General features: G+C 41.7%; 1 protein-coding gene across 1 annotated transcript; it reads left to right on the plus strand.

Annotated features, from left to right (window-relative positions):
- The first annotated feature begins 692 nt into the window (after window positions 1–692).
- TAF1A (TATA-box binding protein associated factor, RNA polymerase I subunit A) lies at window positions 693–13,754 on the plus strand. The gene is made up of 10 exons (XM_027721290.2): window positions 693–1,039; window positions 2,497–2,666; window positions 4,001–4,114; window positions 5,421–5,619; window positions 6,408–6,538; window positions 7,377–7,535; window positions 8,640–8,706; window positions 10,166–10,286; window positions 12,078–12,238; window positions 13,431–13,754. The coding sequence occupies exons 1-10, from the start codon at window positions 904–906 to the stop codon at window positions 13,571–13,573; spliced, it is 1,401 nt and encodes a 466-aa protein (XP_027577091.2). The 5' UTR covers window positions 693–903; the 3' UTR covers window positions 13,574–13,754.
- Window positions 13,755–15,578: the final 1,824 nt, after the last annotated feature.

The raw sequence follows: 15,578 nt of genomic DNA on the forward strand, positions 1-15,578 counted from the left end.
CTGAGCCAGTTGATTGTTTACACACTCTCCCATTTTAGAGCTGTTCTGAAAAAACTCTGTAAAATTGTACACAGAAAACTGGACTTTACCCACATCAAAATAGTCCACGAAAAACTCAGTTTCCACAAGTGGTTTAAAGAAACAAGTCCCAGCACAAACTTGTACAAATCAGAATCTGTGGTTGAGGCAGAGTCCCAGAACCCAGGTATTCTGCGGTAGCATAGGCAACATTGTTGCTCTACAAGGCACAGGATTTTGACTGGGAATCCTTTACTTCTGTAGAACATGATGAATTACAAACTTACAGAAAAGCAGCAACACAGCTAATGGAAAGAGTGACAAAGGACCTCGCTAAGTCACTTTGAGAGTAACCTGGGCATTAGCCAGGGCTCTAGTGACGCTTTGTTTGTGATACGTGTAGAATTAAACACCGCCCTACCACACCACTACACACTCCCGGCTATCGTCCTGTGCCGCTCCCCATCCCTCCTGCTTCACCCTTGGCCGACATTCCTCATTTTCCCACTTCCATAGGCAGAGGGAAGCGAGGAAAAGCGCACACCGCCGCCACGAGGACACGGAGCGCCCGCTTCCATCATGGCGGCGGCGGTGCCCCGCTCTCCCGCCGCGCATGCGCACGGCAGTTTCCCGCCCCCCTCACCGGTCATGGCGGCAAAGCCGCTCCATGTTCCTCAGGGCGCGGGTGCCCGCCGGGATCGCCCCGCCCATGCCGCACGCGCCTGCCGGGAATCGCCGGCGTGAGGAGGAGGTCCCGTAGCTGCCCGCCCAGTCCGAGCTGACCCTCCGGATTCGGCTTGGCCGGCGGATCTTGCCTCACGAGGTGGGAGGTGCCTACTGCCCGCTGCGGATGAGCTGAGGAGGTGCTGGTCTGCCCGCGGCGCCATGGACAGCTTCCTGGAGGAGGAGGAAGATGAGGAGGCCGCGGTGGGGAGAAAGAGGAGCCCCGCCGCCCCGGCAGGGAGCACCTTGCAGCCGCCCCTGCACCTGCCCTTCCTGCCGGTGCTCCTCCACCAGCCGGGTAAGGGCGGCGCTGGCTGCGTGAGTTCTTGTTGTGAGCTCCTTCCTGCTGCCTTGGGAAGGATGGCACCAAATTTCAGCTCCCGTTCTCCAAATCGTCTGTTAGCGGGGAGAAAGAGATTCGAAAATAGCCTTAGTTGTTTTATGAGGCGGCAGCGTGCTCTTGCGGCCAGGTGATGTCCTGGGGTGCATTAGGAAGTGCAGGGAGGTGATCCTGCCCCTCCACTCGGCCCTGGCGAGGCACAGCTGCAGTGCTGTGTCCAGTTCGGGGCTCCTCAGTACAGGAAAGACAAGGAGCTACCGGAGAGGGTCCAGCAGAGGGCCACAAACGTGATAAGGGGTCTGGAGCATCTCTTATGAGGGGAGACTGAAGGAGCTGGGCCTGTTTAGTCTGGAGAAGACTGAGAGGGAATTACATTATTGCATATAAAGATGTCAAAGGCGGATGCCAAGAGGACAGTGTCAGACTCTTTTCAGTGCTGCCCAGCGACAGGATGAGAAGCAGTGACCATAAACTAAAACACAAGAAGTTTCACCTCAACATGAGGAAGAACTTCTTTACATTGAGGGTGGCAGAGCGCTGGAACAGGCTGCCCAGGGAGACCATGGAGTCACCTTCTCTGGAGACATTCAGAACCCACCTGGGCGAGTTCCTGTGTCACCTGCGAGAGGTGGCCCTGCCTTGGTAAGGGGGGTTGGACTGGATGATCTCCAGAGGTCCCTTCCAATCCTAACAGTTCTGTGATTTTGTGATAACTCAAATGCTGGCTAAGTTAGGTAATTCCTTTGCCTCCTCCAGGTAGGAGGTGCCTTGGTGAACACTTCATGTACCTTGCAGAAGGCTTTTATGGATGAGCACTGTTGTAGGGCCATGGCATGCAGCCGTGATTTTTAAACAGATCTGGGCACGAAGTGCTGGTTTCAACGTAAGTTGACCCACTATTCATGTAAAAAGGCTAAATGGCCTCTTTTGTACTCAAAAGAGAATAATTATCTACATTTATCTTTGTGGGAATTGCTTAGCTTTGGCACTGGAATAGCCTGTTTGTATACATGTATGCAAATCTTCAGCAGAGTGGGGTCACACACTTAGACAATGATTAATAAGTGAAGAGAGTTGCCCCTAAAATATCACAAAATGTGCTGTGAAGCTATCTAAGCACTATGGGCTTCTAATTCTGGTAGGGCAGGAGTGTGAAATAATTGGCTCATCACTGTTTTAAGTGTCTGCAGCTGTGTGCTGTTTGTAGAAAATGCCATTTCATATTATATTTTTGGCTTTTCCCATAGTTTTTTTTTACTGTGGACTTGTAGGTGTGTTTATCTTCAAAACCACAGAGTTTAAGATCACTTTCTGTAGTGTCCAAGAAAGATACTGAAATGGGGGGCACATTGTCATCTGAATAGGTGACAGTTGTGGGCTCGGTTGACCTTTTTGTTGCTTGTTTGTTTGTTTAGCATCTTCCCATGAAAACAAAGTGAACTTCAAGAAGAGCAAGGAAGCGTGTCTAAGTTACATTCAGGATGCCATGCTACAAAAGCAGTGGAAAAGGGCTGCAGAGTTTCTGACCTTCTATGTTGAGTCACTGGAGAAGGACTATTCCAGAGAACCCATCAGTCCATCAGAGGTAAGTCCATGTCTGTTATCTGGGTTCTTTTGCAGTTGAAAAAATACTTGCAAGCAGCGTCTATGACACTTCAGGACCAACATTTGTCTTAATTAATTAATCACAGGTTTGATTTTTTTTTTAATTTAAAAAAAAAAAGAATCGCAGGTAAGACCTGAAAAATTACTCAACTTTCATAAATTAGACTAGAAAATAAAGACGTTGAAGCTTCTAAAAGCAAATGAGCAACTATTCAGATGTTGGTGTAGAAACTCTTGAGTGGCAGGCTGCAGGAAGTACACCAGACCTCCTCACTGTAAGTGCTCAAGGCAAATGCTGTCCAATTACTCACCAAAAGCCTGCCCCTGCACAGACATGTCTCTGCTGAGGGTTTAACCCATCTTGCTAGAGCTTGATTCTGCTGAGGTCTCACTTTCAGGGGTGCTGAGAACCTGCAGTGTTTTTCCTGACAGGGTGCTCAGCAGTCCTGAAAAGTTCTTTGGGCTTGCAGGCTGGTTTTGTGGGGTTGTGTTGGGTTTAGTGTGGGGGGTTTTGTTTTTTTGTTTTTTTTTTTTTTTTTTTTTTTTTTTTTTTTTTTTTTTTGTTTTTTTTTTTGTGTTGGTTGTTTTTTTTTTTAACACAGATTCTCAGCACAAGAGATGAAAACTTGGCTTGGTATAAATTAATTCCAGCAGGAGTGTATCTATGAAAAGTCAGCTTAAAGTAGTCTTCTAAAATGGAAAAGCAGTGAGTGTGTTTGCCTCTGGCACAGGCGTCAGTCAGAATCTGTTTGAAAGTTAGTGGCTTATTTAGGTCGTTACTGGCTCTTCCAGTACTTGCAAAACTCCTCACAGGTACTGAGATGGAAGCAAGTGGAAGGAAAGGGATCAGAGCTCTTAAAGAAATGGAGTACTTGAATATTGCTAACTTGCAGACCTTTAAAACAGGTGCATGTAGATGGGAAGCTACATCTAATTGGAAATAATTTTTATTACTATGTTCAAAGAACTGTGTATACCTTCTGTCTCAGTGGGATCATATCAAAGGAGAACATAATTTTTCAGTGATAGGAGGGAGGAACCTTCTGACAATGCAGTTTCCATAAGCTTTGCTGGAGTGCTGCATTTATAATGAGTAATTATGTAGCATGCACTGAATGACTGTAAAAGTCTTACAAGATGAATATGTAAGTTACTATAGCAGTAGATAATACTTAGTGTTATTTTTTTATTCACGATTCAACTGTACATTTTTTTATGTGCTACAGTAACTAAGTTTGATAAGACTGTATATATGGTGACTGTTGCCATTTTTGTATTAAGGTTGTATTTGAATCTCTTGCTCCCCATCCATAGATGATTTGGAGAATAGGAACTGAAATTTTGTGCCATCATTCCCATAGCAGCATGAAAGAGTTCAACTGTTTCGTGGAACAGATGAAAACTTTAGGAGTAAAAAGGTATTTGAAGGTGAGTATACTTAAAGCAGTCTTGATGATTTTCTACATTTACCTGAACACTTATTGAATATTAGCTTCTGAGTCTCTCTTTTGAAATATATTACTGACATCAGCGTCAAAAGAAGAAGAGGATAATACATTTGAGTTACCAATTGCATGATATTTTAATGTTATTTTATACCTAACCTTATCTCTTTTGGCCTATATATTTGGTCACAAATGCATATTCTCAGTTCTTAGAAGTGCCTAAACCCTTTAATTAAGCTTTTTATTTGAATTTGAAACAGTTAAATTAGTTCTCATGCATGCCTCAATGACATCTAATTACAGGTTAACACCTGCCAAGTTTTGTTTCCAGTCCTTAATTTGACCACTGTGCTCCTGACTTAAATGTTGCTATCGTTATCTCACTTTTTGAGTAGCACACTGTGCACTCAAAATCTGACTATGAAACAGCACACTGTGCACATCTGTGTCACTCAGCTGCAGGGTTTTTTCCTGGGGTGGCTCATTCAAACCTATACTGTTTTGGTTTCCTTGGCTGTTTCTTACTTGGGATGGTGCTTCTGTCTTTCATTCTGTTGTTGAAAGTCTTCAAAGGAAGTTGTGTACAAGAGTTTGCTAGAGTTAAGTGGAGGTTTAGGCTTTGATCCAGTGCCTAATCAACATGATAGGGTGGTAGGACATCCCTCTTTCAGGTGCTCTGCAGTTGGGTAGACAAATGAAAAATCAGCAAATGCAACCCAACTGGGTTTCCTCATGTCATTTCTAGATCTAAAACAGGTACAGCACTTGTTAAAGATCAGCAGGTTTTTGAGACAACTGCTTTCTGCTGCCTTGATAAGTAGCACTGAGTGTCTGCCACCTGATGGGTGGCTTTCTGCCCCACAGATTTCAAGTGCTTCAGCCCTTTTCCTGAGAAGGTATCTCTGGGAAGTGAAAAGACTGAAGCTTTTGAAACCTGTGGGGTAGAAAGTATCTTTTTATGTCAGATATGCTTTCAATTACTAATGTTTCTCCAGCATCTTCAGACAGAAAGAAATATATAGGTTCTTGGCTTATCTCCCTCCCCAGAGTGACACTTGTAATCTCCCATTCTTTCCTTTTTCTCCAAAATTCTTTGTAAAGATACTTTTTGGATAAAAAGGAATATTTTAATTTCTAATTAAAATACTGTATTAACTGTGTTGGCAGTATTTTTTTGTGCATGTCAGGAAGTCTCTTTTGCTACACACGTGTGTAGAACTTTGCTGTATTGCTGAAAATCTCTCCGTTGGAGGTGTGAAGTGCTGTGCTTTGGACTGTTTGAATTGCAGGTCTGCTTGGAGCATGTCTTTCATCTCCTTTGTAATGGGCAAATTGATGAAGCTTACCAAAACCTGTCCCTGGCAGAAAGCTGGAGGTTTGGAGAACAAACAGCCCTTCAGGATAAAGAAATGAAACTGATTCAGGCTTACAGGGGACTGTTGGACTACTATAGCTGGTCTAAGCAGAAGAACGTCTTGTTGGAGCGTGGTAAGTGTTTTTTGGATTGAAGTGTAAACTTTAACTAGCTGGCTTGTGCAGACACCACAGTTTGCAATGATGTCTTTTCCTTTACTGAACTTTTCAACATTTGGTGGTATGGCTGATACGTGATTCTGTATCAGCAGTGATGGTGGTGCCAGAATAGCACACTGACCCCCACCTTTCTGAAGTGCCCTGTATGGCTGTTCTGAAACTTTTTTGTCTCCCTGAATCACATTTCTTATATCCAGCCAGTGTGAAATAGAACCACATAATGTCAGAGGAATGTATTCACTTAAAGCAGTGGGTTAATAGGTGTGCAACTGCTTGATTGCTGCTCAAATTTTGAGTGATAGCAAAGCCCTGAAAACTTGTGTTTGAACTTCTGTTTATTTAAAGATACCTAAGTTGCTACAAGTGTGTCACATCTAATTCTGCATATACCTATGTTATCAGTTAGATTAAGATCTAATCTAACTGATAACAGTTTCTGTGAAACTTGTTTCTGTGAAAACTAAGTGTTGGATTTGGTTAATGGACCTTGTGCTGGTAGCATCTTCGAGTCTTGGAGTACTGCTTATTGGGCTCCATAAGCTGAAATTGCAGGATAATAAATTTGATTGAAGAGCAGTGAAAATTTCTTGTTTCGTTCCTGAGAAAACTGAGGCATCTTTTCTTAGAAGCTCTTTGCCTGGAGTACCTGTTTAGCAAAATGTGTTTGTCTCAGGTGCACCGCCTCTTCAAGGTCTTCATTTGCTTGACAGAGCTAACTGTGTTATTCTTTGGTGTTTTGGTAGGTCTGGATGGATTTGCAGACTTGTCTGTTGAACAGGAAATGCACAGTTGCTTTCGGAAGGCAGCGGTGAACTTAAAGGAGATTATTAAAATACCTGGAGTCTGGGATCTCTTTGTGAAATGCTATGTGGACGTAAGGGCATGTTTCACACATGTATTTCTTTTGTCTAATTTTCATTAGGATGCCTGTCTGCAGCTTTTTTATGTGTGTGTGGGTGAAAACAAAATATTTTAAAAGCTCTGCGTTTGTACATGTATGTCACTGGCTTTGATATAGAGCACAGTTTACTCTTGGTAGAACTGCAGAGCCTGCACAGAGTACAAAAAGGACTTTATCTGTGCATTGTCAAGAGAAAGAAATAGACAAACAGCTTGCATATTTTTTTTTTCATGGTGCTACAGAAACTGGAACATAGTTGCTTTTGTTTGAATTCTTGAAAACAAGTTCTCTGTCTTTTGGTAGGGCAGTGTTTTTTCTGGATACATTAAATGTTAGAGGTGCCAAAAATGCAGCCCCTCTATGTTTTGTTTTGGGTTTTTTAAATATCTGCTTAGAATTTGTAATTAAGAAATAAAGTTAACCTTGAAATCTCTTTGGAATTATTTACTCTGATAAGCTGATAAGCTCTGACTTCTCTAAGCACATCTTAGGGAATTTTCCTTGGTGCTGGCATCCACCAAGTTCTCTCTTTAAAGACGTGACAGGCTCTTTTTCCAAGGAGCAAGTGCTGATAATTCTTTGACAATGAAGTGTTAAGGAATTTTCTCATATAGTAGCTTCTATGTATGAACTTTTGTCTCTCTGTCATGAGAGTAGCCAGTAAAATGAAAATACACTGTTCTTAGTCTTACCTAATATGCTGCACTCTTAGCTACAGATCGTGCTATTGGATAGTTTTGTGGTAGTCCAAAGTTAGTTGTAGGAGTTTGATTACATGTATCTGGCAAACTAATGACTTCACTTCTTCTAGCTGTTGGAATTCTATGGAGACCATAATGAAGCCCGCCAAGTATTGAATGAATATGCCTACAACTCAAAGTTTCCTGCCAATCCCAATGCTCACGTCTACCTCTACCAATTCCTGAAGAGACAGGGTGAATCAAAGAAATCAGTCATCTCTGCACTGAAGGTATGTGTTCCATGGGAGATACAGTCTGTGTCATTCATGTTGAGTGGTGGTCCGACACTTTGGTTCCCTTGAACTCTGTGACATTATTTACCCTGTTGTATTCTTTGTGGGAAGCAGAGGGTTGGAGGGAAGTTACAGGAGGGAGCAGTATCCTTTACTGTCTTTGAATTCCAGTTCTTGCTTTGCCTTTAACTGATACATCGTATCAGTTTTTAAAGTCAGTGTGCAAGCTCAGAGAACATATTTACATGGTCCTACAAGTCTGTATCAGCAGTCTTGTACATAACAAGCATTGATTTCTGTTTAAGTTTGACCTTCACAATATTGTAGAAATTATTAGATGCTTGCTCTTTCACATATTGGTCCTATCTAGCAGTTAGTTTCTCTGCTTGTTTTTAATGAGCTGTGCATTAAAGCTAAAATAAAAGTTAATGTCTGCTGGTTGTTGGCAGGCAAGACCTTGCTTGACTAAGCTTTTGTACAGTTGCTCTTAATTGTCTGCTTTCCTTACCCTCACTCCTTGATCTTCGTACTGCTTGCAAACAATGTTTTGCAGCCTGTGTTGCCACTTGATGGCACTAATGTGCTTTCGTTAGTGCAGGTGGTGTTTAAAAACAGCTTTATAAAGTTTAGGCTTTTAAACTGCAGGGTATATGTATACAATTCCACCTTCTCAGGGCTTTTTAGCAGTGGCTTTAGACACTAGCCTCTTAAAAAGTAGTGACATATCAAAGAACTGGTTTGATAGGTCCAGAAACTGATCCAATGCACAGAGCAGTGGACAGGGCAGCTAGGACTGGCCTGGGAAGAAAATGACATTGCCTTCTGGATTTGGGCTTCAATCTATATTGTATTTGCCTCATGTAGTGTTTTTTTAGCAGCTATCAAAGTATTTCATTGATTGTGTCTCAGAGTAGTGTCACAGATGTGCAAAATGGACCTAGACACTCATTCTTTACACCAAGGCAGTAAAGTACTAGATTGCTTAATTTTCTGAATTAGTCCCCTAAAATTCTGAAGCCTGTGCTTCTCTTGATCAGGTAGAAGTGTTCAAAAGTTTTCACATGAAAATAATGTGTCTGGGTTTTGCCTTTTAATTTTCAGATCTTGCATGATATTGTTCCGTCTCATGAACTTATGATAGATTTTAATACCATGCTTCAAAAATCAAGTAAGTCTACCTTTTCTCTTTTCTGCTTTTTAAAGTAGTTTTGTTTGTTAAGAAAAAAAACCAAAAAACAACCCAAATCCCGGCTTTCCAATCACAGAAACCTTTAAGTTGAATGTGTGAGTAGGCATTTACAAACTTCTGTAAACAAATACCTTTCTCATTTTAAAGGCTGATCAAAGCAAACTGTTGTAAGGCACAGCCAGAATCTCAAAAATAATTTAAATTTTTTTTTAGGTACTCTACTCTGAATTCCAGGGTCTCTGTTCCCTTTTGAGGATCTCTGATTTATTTATTTATTCTTTTTCTTCTGGAGGAATTGAGATGGATCTGTTATTTAGTTCATTGTTATTGATTAATCAAGAGAGCTTTATCTTGGAGTTGGTAGAAAAGTCTTCCAATTTGGAAACTTTTTTCCATGCAGATCAATTGTATTCCAAGTTGTCTGTCTTACTGTGATCTGGTATGTCCCAGCAGGTCAACAGGTTCGTGAAATGCCCCTGAATGAAGATTGTTCTCCTTTCTAATATGATAGGGCTTAATGGCTTTAAACTGACAGAGGGTATGTTTAGAAGAGATTTGAGGAAGAAATTTTTGGCTGTGAGGGTGGTGAGGCACTGGAACAGGTTGCACAGATTAGCTGTGGATGCCCCAGCCCTGGAAGTGTTCAAAGCCAGGTTGGATGGGGCTTTGAGCAACCTGGTCTAGTGGAAGGCGTCCCTGCCCAAGGCAGGGGGTTTGGAACTAGATGATCTTTACAGTCTCTTCCAACCCAAACTATTCTGTGATTCTTCATTGGAAGGAGGTAAAAAAAAGACTGTTTGGCTGGAACCTCCCTTTTTCTGTTCATTTGTGATACATTTGCTAACTTTTCGTAGCTAATTAATACAACCTGATTTTTTGAAGACATTTATACAGGTAAACGTAACTTTTTCCTCATTTACCTGCTGTCATAGGTCAAGTGTTGTTTTAAGAACTCTGGTGACACCTAACAAATGATGTGAAATGTCCACTTTAGTCATTTTGGTATCAGGTTTGATTTTTTTGGTGGCATCTTGGGATTTGAAGTATTCCAGAGCCATTGTGTTCCCTTCCTATGGGAAGAATGTATTGAGCAGAGGTGCCAGTTGGAGGCACTGATTAGCGAGCTTTGGAAATAGCAACTCTCTTTGGAAAAAGCATGTGATAAGTGAGTGTTGTATGTGTTCCTCTTGAATCAGCAGTGTTTGAGCAGGATGGGAGTAGGCACAGAGTGTCTCTGGTGTGAGTTGTTTTCTAGAGACAGGAAGTATTCCTTAACTTCAGCTCTTGGAAGCAGCAGAAGGCAATAGGGGGCACCCTCAGTAATGGGGACAGTAGCAGCATTTGGGGAGGCAGGATAGAGATCTGTATTTCAGTTGTTGCTTACTAATGAGTTCATCTTGGTCTAAGTAAGTCATTAATCAGCTTAACCTTTTTTCAGAGAAAAGAAAAAAGCGTCGACTGGGGCTAGAAGTTATTTTTGCGGCCCTGGATTATGCTGGCTGGAAAGAAAATGTAAAAGCATGGAGTTGCTTGGCAAGACAGGTGAAACAAATTGTAATGTAAGTATCTCTGATGCAATGTGCTAAAAACAAATGTATCAAGTCTCTGCCTTTGGCAATTGGCAAAGTGTCCCTGTGTAGCCTTTCTCTTCCTGCTGGTGAAGGGAAGAGTTGCCTGGCCTACTCTGAGTTCTGTGGCACTGCTTGGCTGCAGTGTGCTCTTGTTAGGAGGGAAGAAGAAAGTATTGAGAAGAATTCAAAATTTCCAGTACTGCATTTCCTGAAAAAAGCTGTGGTGTTTGTTTTGTTTTGTTTTTTTAACAAGTTACATCTTTATGCACAAAGAGTTATTCAGACGTTGGGGTAGCATTTGCTGCCCGTCACTGATCGCCCTCTTTCGGGGCAGGAAGGTTGTTGGTTGTTCAGTTCTGTTACGTGTGCATTGTTGGAAGCTGTTTTGAGAACTGCTGGGCTGCACCAGGGCTGGTACCGTGCAGATTGGTGGGTTGTGTGATGGTGGTAACTGTTACAGGGTGCAGCTGGTGGGTGTATTGTTAAAATCTGAGCCAATGTGCCTGGAGATTGATGTCCTTGCCAACTCTGACAGACATGGCCTCTGATTTCAGAAGAAGCCATCTCTGACAATCTGCACCCAGAAGGCCTCCAATGTCTAGGCTTTATTTTACCCAACAAACAGGCTGTTGTGTGTTTCAAGCCCTAAATATTTCCGGTTAATTAATTTGGCACTGAATTTGACCCATTCTACTGCTTTATTGCCACCTCTACCTACACAGCATCTGCTGTTAAGACCAGAAGCTAGTGGATTAGAGCTAGGAGTGTTGTTGCCTAAATTACTAAAAGTAGTATGATACTCTAACTTTGCCTTCATTTTTGTTTTTGAATACACAACTTCAGAGTATCTTGAAATATACTGGGCATCTTGGTCATTTTATGGGAATGTTGCTTCCTGTTGCAGATGGTTTTGTAGAATCCTAGAATAGTTTGGGAAGGGACCTTGAAGACCATCTAGTTCCAGCCCCCCTGCCATGGACAGGGACACCTTCCACTAGACCAGGTTGCTCAAGCCCCGTCCAACCTGGCCTTGAACACTTCCAGGGATGGGGCATCCACAGCTGCTCTGTGCAACCTGTTCCAGTGCCTCACCATCCTCAGAGTGAAGAATTTCTCCTAATATCTGATCTAAACCTGTCCTCTCTCAGTTTGAAGCTATTCCTTCTTGTCCTGTCACTACAGGCCCTTGCAAAAACCTCTCCAGCTTCCTTGTAGGCTCCCTTGAGGGACTGGAAAGAGCTTTTGTTTCTGAAATGCTCAGTTTAGAGTTGGACTTGATGATCCTCGTGGGTCCCTTCCAACTCAGCATATTTTATGATTCTTTTTAAGGGTGTTATGCAATAACAGTAATAACTATTTGGGATAAGTTAGTCTTTGAGTATGCCTAGAGTAACACAAACCTTTCCTAAAAACAAACCAGCCCCTTCATACTACCAATTTGTTGACAAACTTGAAGAAACTTCCATATTACTGTTGACAAACTGGCACAAAAGTCAAAAGGCTTGCTTCATTTCACACCATAATTTGTGTTATTGCCAAATCTAAATAAGACTGCTAAAGTCTTATTTAGACTGCCTCCTGCCTCAACGAGTGTTGCCAGTGATTTAAAAAAATAGCTTATTTCTGTTTAGATTAGTGTTTCAGTCTGAGTATAAAGTCGGTATGTCTATGTTAGCAATTTAGGAGACTTGTAGCAAGCCTGTTATAAGTGTCAGTGTCTCCTAATAATCTTTTCATCACAATTTAAACTTTTATGTAACTTGTTTAACCTTTTTCCAGCTCTGAGAAGCATCTTGACTGGATCAAGCAAGAGTGGAACTCCAGGAAGGACTGGTGGCCAGCCTTCCATTTTAGCCGGTACTTGGCAAAAAGGAACTGGCAGGAAAATAAAAACCTTTCATATGAAAAAGCTCTGGTGGCTGGAATTTTACTGGGAAAGGGTAATGCTACATGTTTTTTCCTTTTCACTACATAGAACAGAAATGCTGTCTAGTTCTAGCCCTAATAAGATGGGATGCAGCTGTTCTGCTCCTTGGAAGAAATGCAATTTCTTCCTTCTAGGAAATATCCTTGTCTTTGGAGCTACACATGAAAAATGTTTAAATTGGTTTGATATTTAGCAATGAGGCATATTTTGCATAACTTGTCTTATCCTGGTTTAGAATTCTGTTTTATCTGGCCCTGTTTGAGCAGTCACAATACTGTTTATCTTGTTTAACCTTCAAACCACAATTTCACAAAGGCACAACACACTCCTGAGGGAATGTTGTGAGGACAGCGGAGAGTTTGCTTGCTGGCTGCCAGCCTAGGCAGTGTCTCAGCAAATGCTGGGGAGCAGCTGGACATTAAGGACCATGGGGGTGTTGTAGTGCAGGAAAGAGGAGGACAGAGAGTCTTGAGTGAAAACCATCAGCAGTTTGATACGAAGATGAAGATCTTTACCTCTTCAGTAGCATTGTTTGGAATGCTGCCAAAACCAAGTGGAGGATCAGGCCAAGAATCAGCTGCTAAGTTGAGAATGGGAATATGTCATGGAGGCCATGGCTCATACACTGGTGTGGACTTCTGGTTGTCAACTTGTTTGTTGTCTATAACTTTGTTTCTATAACTTTATCTTCTGGACTTAATAAAACAATTTCTTATAATGAAAGTTGGGCTTTTTGGTTGTTAGTACGTTATCAAATGTCTTGCAGCTTTTATTTCCAGCTGGCTAAAAAGGTTGTTCCAGTTCTGATTTTCTTGAATGAAGTTTTAGTGCTTATTGGTGTCTTACTGGTGTCAATGTGAGCCTCTATTTTCCTTATCCAGCATAATAAGTTAATGTATGATATCAATGCTGCTTTACACCCTTGAAATTTTGCTTTGTGATCTATTTGCAGAGCAAAAATTTAAGAAAGAAAAAAATATTTTGCAAGACAGCATAATTTATATTAATGTAATGTTTTGTGGGTTAAGTGAGGATAGAGTATTTATCACTACAGTTATATCTCTAATGTGCATGTCTTGGATTTTAATACCTTCAAGTTCTGAAAAGTTTCTTAGATGTTTGCACATGATTTAAACAATGAGAGCATTTTGTATTTACTTATATCATGGTATAACTTACAGTTTGTTTGTTTGTTTTTTCCCTAGATGGCAAGTACTTTAAATATGTATCACACCAAGGCTGCAAAGCTCAGGTGAAAAGGTTCCGGATTCTGAAGAAATTTGTGAACAGGCGCAATCCTGTCTACCTGAGAATATCTGGTCTTTCTGATTCTTCTGTACAACCTTGATTAGAAGGCATCCTTAAGGTTCTTGTACTTTTTCCTCTCTGTAAAACTGACATCTGGGTTGGTGCTACTCTAAAACTTCTGGGCAGACCCTGTCGACTCAGTACTAGACTTTTTTATATACTTCTGTAAAACCTCTTTGGTTTGTATTTATTTTATAATAAAACAAATATAAATCAAGTGATGAGGTTGAAGAATTTCTTTAATGTTAGTCCCATATTTCTGTGTGAAATGCAAACAGCATTGATTTCAAATACAGCTTGAAAATTACTTAGTCACTATGGTTTGGAATCTCTATTTCACTAGTATTGCAAGGTTGAGCCTCCTCATGTCTAGATGCATAGATGGTAGAAAGCAGTTCAAACTCCATTCAGGACTAGCAGTGGCATTCATAACAGGTGACATGTCTTAACCCAAGAACAGTACTTGACACACTGTCAAAACGTGTTTTCAACCTGTACAGGTTACCTGGCTTCTGCTTATAACTGATCATTTCCTGAAATAGGGAAAATGGAGAGCCATCAGTCACTTTTTATAGCACTGTATATTGAGAAGAATTATTGATTGTGAAGATCTACTGTGGCTTGTTCAAACAGATGATGCAGTTTTTCCATATGTCATACTTAGGGGCTGTCCAGTTCAGGGATTGTTTTCACACTGGTGGTAGGAAGGAGTGAAAGGTTGCTGTAGCTGCATGGCCACACTGCTTTGAAAGAGCAGAGGCACAGAAATACTGAAAACTCTACTTGGTGGAAGAGACTTTCTGGAATTTTTTTTTGCAGTCTTGCCTATGAGTTGAAATGTGCAGTGTTGCTGTGCTTGGAAAGCACACCTTCATGTGCTGTTACAAACTAGCATTCCAGCTTCCTTGAAAACAACAGCAAAATGCTTTCCAAGTACTACTTCTGTTTTAATGAGAGATCTGTAGAATTCTGGAGGATGAACTGCTGGAACCCACCTCTGGGAATGAAACAAAGATGTCTTTAGTAGCAGAGTAGATTATGGGTAAGTACACCTGTGCTTTTAAAAACTGGAATTTTGGCCTGGATTAATATGGGTTGTGTGAGATGTGCCTTAAGACAGTGTTTCTAGTGTTGAGAGCTACTTGCTGTATGTTCTGTTAAAAAAAGGCAATTACTCATCATTCCCAACCTGTGTGCTCGTTTAGTTCTGACTCCCAAGAAATGCTGTTGCCTGGCTTTGTAATAGTCAGGGGGTTTTGTTGGAGATCTTCAGCTGGGTTTTGACTATTTTAATTTAGATTGTGAAGTTTCAAAATGTTCTTCCCCAACATCTCATAAAGTGCCCTGCACCCCTGGGAAGCAACGCCCCCATTAGCTGAGAGAGGTGGTCCAGATTGTTGCTCCCAGTGACTTATCTTGATGGGTTTCATGCCTGGGCAGTGGGACTAAACCTGTCCTGGGAGAGCCCTGGGAGGCAACCAGGCAGAGTGTCCCTTCCCTTGAGTCCCTAATTTGGCTTCCTACCTACCATTGTGCTCCTCTGCTCCTCTGGACTTGCAAAGACAGGCCTTTGATGGGCTGGTGACTCTCCTGTGATGCTCCTGGGAGCATCGCAACAGGGTGTTATTTGGGCTTCCCCCTTCCACTGTCTGTGCTCCTTTGGGGGCATGTGGAGGAGCTTTTGTTGAGGAAGAAATATGAAACAAAGCATCAGATATTGGGGTGAAGGTAAGGACAGCGAGAGGACAAAGAGGAGCTTGATGTCTTTGAAAAATCTGTTAATCCACTGAGCTTCCAGCTTTCTCCTGTGATCTCCAGAAGCAGGACTGCTGCTCGGGATCATGTCCTCTCCTGGTGGTAGAACTACCATCCTTGCAGTCTACCTTGTAGTCAGCAAGTAGAAGAGCAGCACAGGCATAGATTTTGTGTAATTATCTTGAGCATTGCTCTTGTCCTGCAAAAAACTTGCTATTTCTTGACACTGTAGTACTTCCATGTGAGACAAATCTACAGATCGCAAGTCCTCAGTGGAATTTCTGTGCAAG

This window comes from Pipra filicauda, unplaced genomic scaffold (genome assembly GCF_003945595.2).
Source record: "Pipra filicauda isolate LSUMZ 115617 unplaced genomic scaffold, ASM394559v2 scaffold147_size4022426_pilon, whole genome shotgun sequence".
NCBI classification, from domain to species: Eukaryota; Metazoa; Chordata; class Aves; order Passeriformes; family Pipridae; genus Pipra; species Pipra filicauda.